The sequence below is a fragment of the Lactuca saligna genome, chromosome 7, assembly GCF_052625555.1.
Source record: "Lactuca saligna cultivar CGN05327 chromosome 7, ASM5262555v1, whole genome shotgun sequence".
Taxonomy (NCBI): Eukaryota; Viridiplantae; Streptophyta; class Magnoliopsida; order Asterales; family Asteraceae; genus Lactuca; species Lactuca saligna.
Genome location: NC_136423.1, coordinates 86,566,754 through 86,571,278, shown reverse-complemented (window position 1 = coordinate 86,571,278; position 4,525 = coordinate 86,566,754). Strand labels below are relative to the sequence as shown.

Below are 4,525 nucleotides of genomic sequence, written 5' to 3'. Positions count from 1 at the left end.
TTTGATAATGATTCTTTATGTGAAGCTTGTGAAGTCGGAAAGCAACACAAACAAGGTCATCCAGTCACAATATATTCGAAGATTGTTGAACCACTTGAACTCTTACATATTGATTTATGTGGTTCATCAACAGTCTCAACACTCAACAAGAAACGGTACATCTTAGTTATTGTTGATGATTTTTCAAGATTTACTTGGGTCTATTTTCTCAGATTAAAATCCGAAGTGGCACAAATTATGATAGACTTTATCAAGAAAATGGAAACAACATTGAAAAAGATTGTTCGTAAAATAAAGAGTGATCATGGAACATAATTTAAGAATAATGTTCTTGATTCATTTTTGATGGAGAAAAGAATTTCGCATAGTTTTCCCTCTCCATATACACCGCAACAAAATGGAGTTGTTGAACGAAGAAATCGATCATTATGCGAAGCATCAAGGACTATGTTGGCGTATGCAAATTTACCTCAATATCTTTGGGCTGAGGCAGTCTCTACTGCATGTTTTACTCAGAACAAATCTTTTATTCACCGCCGTTTTAACATTACTCCATACGAAATTCTTAACAATCATAAGCCTAATGTGAAATTCTTTCATGTCTTCGGATGCAGGTGCTTCATTATGAATCTCAAGGATCACCTTTCAAAGTTTGAAGCAAAAGTTGATGAAGGGATTTTCCTTGGATATTCACATAATTTTGTGGCATATCATGTGTTGAACAAGCGAGCACGAAAAGTGGAAGAAACATATAATCTTACATTTGATGATTTCTATATTAAACAAACTGAAACACAATTTGAAAATCATCCAAATTTGAAAGAAACACAAGATGAATCTGACTCATTACAAATGATGGATATTGATTATGATTTGATTTTTGGACTTTCAGATAATGTTGTTAATGCTGAACTTAATGCTTCTGATAATCATGTACCTAAACTTTCAAAGTTTACTGATAATTCATCATCAACTCCTCAAGAAATAGGCGAAAGTATGCTAAATGGTCCAGTGGAGGGGGAGCACTTGGATTCGAGTACTCTGGTTAAGGGGGAACATTCTTTCGAGGGGGAGAATGAGAGTTTAAATGCTGATGGTGAGGGGGAGCATAATGTTGAGGGGGAGCATTTACAGAATAATGAAAATTATCATGATGTTAATGATGTTTGTTCAATTGCAGGATCAAAAAATAATGATATGTTCGAAGATGCACCTTTGGAATTTGATCCAACTTATCCACTGTTGGAAAAATGGACTAGAAATCATCCGAAGGAGAAAATAATTGGAAATACAAAAGAAGGAGTTTTGAAAAGAGCTCAAATTCATGCAAAGAATAAGGTATTAAATACTCATCAAGAATTTTGCATGTTTAATGTTTTCATTTCTAAAATGGAACCAAAGACTGTGAAGGTTGCAATGGAACACTCTGATTGGGTTGTTGCAATGCAAGCTGAATTGTCTGAATTTGAAAGAAACAAGGTTTGGAGATTAATTCCTAAACCTAGGAGTGTTTCAAATCTCGGATTAAAATGGATTTATAAAAACAAAACCGACAAATATGGAAATATCATTCGTAACAAAGCCAAACTTGTTGTTAAAGGATACTCTCAACAAGAAGGAATTGATTACAAAGAAACTTTTGCCCCTGTCGAAAGACTCGAGGCTGTTCGTATATTTTCGGCTTATGCAGCTCACAAAGACTTTGACGTATATCAAATGGATGTGAAGTGTGCATTCTTAAATGGTGAGCTTGAAGAAACGGTTTATGTGGAACAACCCCCAGGTTTTGTTAACGAAGAATATCCAAATCATTTTTATATTTTAGATAAAGCAGTTTATGGGTTAAAACAAGCTCCAAGAGCATGGTATGGAACTCTTACTTCATTCTTGAAGCAATCTAAATTTAAACAAGGATCAGTTGATCCATTATTTCGTAAGAAAGTGGAGAATCATCTTATGCTTGTTCAAATTTATGTTGATGATATTATTTTTGGCTCAACTCACCTTGCATTGTCTAAAGAATTCGAAGACTTGATGAAAAGTAAGTTTGAAATGAGCATGATGGGTAAAATCAACAATTTTCTTGGGTTAAATATTCGTCAGAGCAGAGAAGGAATATTCATTAATCAAGAAAAATATACGAAGAATCTACTGGAAAAGTTTGGATTAACAAACAGCACAAAGTTACGACTTTCTATTGCAACTGGCATCAAGCTAACCCATTCGTTAGATAAACCAGCAGTTGACCTAACTCTTTACAAGATCATGATTGGATCGTTACTTTATTTAACAGCAAGTAGACCTGATATCATATTTTATGTATGTAATTGTGCTAGGTACCAGTCAAATCCTTGAGAACCACATCTTATTGCTATGAAGAATATCTTTCGTTATCTCAAAGGAACAACTTCACTAGGATTGTGGTATCCTTCGAACATTGGGTTCTTTATTCAATCATATTCTGATGCAGACTTGGGAGGGTGCAATCTTGATAGAAAAAGCACCAGTTGAGGATGCCAATTACTCAATGGAAAGTTGTTGAGCTGGCAATCAAAGAAACAAACCTGTGTCTCCATTTCAACAGCTGAAGCTGAATATGTAGCTGCTGTTGCATGCACTTCACAGATAATATGGATCCAAAGTCAATTGCATGACTATGAAATTAATATGAAAAATATTCCTTTATATTGTGATTCACAAAGTGAATAAGAATTTGTCATAATCCTGTGCAGCATTGGAAGACCAAACATATAGCTCTTCGTTATCACTTCATCAAAGATCACGTGGTAGAAGGTCACATTGAAGTACACTTCGTATAAATAACAGATCAGTTAGCTGATATTTTCACGAAAGCATTGGATGAAAAATCATTTGTATGAATTTTGGAAGGACTGGGAATGATCGATGGAAATTCTCTTCCATGCGAAAAAGAAGAATAAGGGTTAATCAAGAATGAGTCAGAGGCGTTGAATATAAAACAGAGCAAAATCGTTCAGTGTTCAACGGTTACTGTTCATAGTTAACTCTTCGAACGCTTCGAATTCGTATATTTGTCATTTTTTTACAAAGAAAACTTGTTTTAAGAGGTCAAAGGTTACTGTTCATAGTCAACTCTTCGAACGCTTCGAATTCGTATGTTTGTCAAGTTGGAGGAGAACATAAAGTTTTGTGTGTTTGCAACAAGTACCCTTCGTAAATTAGTGTCATTTAAATTTTTGAAAACCTCAAAAACACCAAAAAGATTTTCATTTTTTTAGTCTTTTACTTTTCAAAAATCAAAAACACCAAAAAGATTTTCATTTGTTTAGTCTTTTACTTTTCAAAAATCAAAAACACCAAAAAGATTTTCATTTGTTTTGTCTTTTACTTTTCAAAAATCAAAAACACCAAAAAGATTTCTTTTTTTGTTCTTTATTTTTGAAAAATTAAAACAACAAAAATATTTTGTTTCTAATTTGGTTTATGTACTCTGTTGCAGATATTCATGAATGCACGAACGAAATAATGCTTGCAGTTCTAGGGTTAGGTATATCTATCATACATTTTTTTAATTTTGAACTATTTAAGATGTCCCTAGAAGCATGCTGTAGCATGTTGACCAAAGCCTCTATTGACTCTATGTGTGTGTACGAAAGCCTTAATGAACTTTTCATACGAAGATTTCTTCCCAATCAGGCTTATATTCACATTAGTCTTCTGAGCTACCTAACTCTTCTCACATGAGTTAAGAGTTTACTGTTTTGTCCATCAATAACAGAGGTACACTTCGTGTCTTATAGCAATATTTTTCATCTAAAAATTCTTTCACGATCACACACGAAGACATATGTCAAATAGGTCTCTGATCAAAACAATTGAGACTTAGACATATCACAAATCTGTGTTTATGATCTAACATCATGAGACCGTGATGAAAGTGTAACCCAAAATCTTTAAACAATTAAGGAATTGACGGGGATCTATGTTCCAGATTTATACGAAACTTTTGTTTCTGTACCTTTTTCAAAACTCCAAATCATATTCATTTCATATGAGTGGTCTTGTTCAAGCATTAAAAGCCCACGGTGTTTATTACCCAACAAGATCCAGCACAAATTTTTTCCATGAATATGATTTTCGTGTGAGTGTACTTCGAAAAACATTGTCACTTTAAAATATTTTTCAAAACACACTTGTCACTGACTACACTAGTCAAACAAGTAATTTATGTTACAATTTCTCACCTTATGTTTAGGTTGATATGTAAAGAAATTCAATAAGCCACCTACGAAGCCTTGAAAAAGAAACCCTTCAAAACTTCTCTACAAGTTGTCGATTGTAATTCACGGGAAAATACACTAGCTGTTGATCATCTCTCTTGATAATTAACGAAGCAACCTTTGCCCAGGGTTTTAACTGCCTTCGTGTCAAATTAAGATTTTGACATCACTACATCCCAATATTTTTCTTTAATTGCTTGACGTCTAGATTCTTTGGAACACTGCACTCACGAAATCCTTGACTCGTCTAAATTCTTTGGAACACT

At 33.7% G+C, this 4,525-nt stretch overlaps 1 protein-coding gene across 1 annotated transcript; it reads left to right on the top strand.

The window, feature by feature from the left end:
- Positions 1 to 447: 447 nt before the first annotated feature.
- Positions 448 to 3,505, top strand: LOC145007107 (uncharacterized). Its single transcript, XM_078966096.1, has 3 exons — positions 448 to 1,096; positions 1,181 to 1,338; positions 3,479 to 3,505. Exons 1-3 carry the CDS (start codon positions 448 to 450, stop codon positions 3,503 to 3,505), a joined length of 834 nt encoding a protein of 277 aa, XP_078822222.1.
- Positions 3,506 to 4,525: the final 1,020 nt, after the last annotated feature.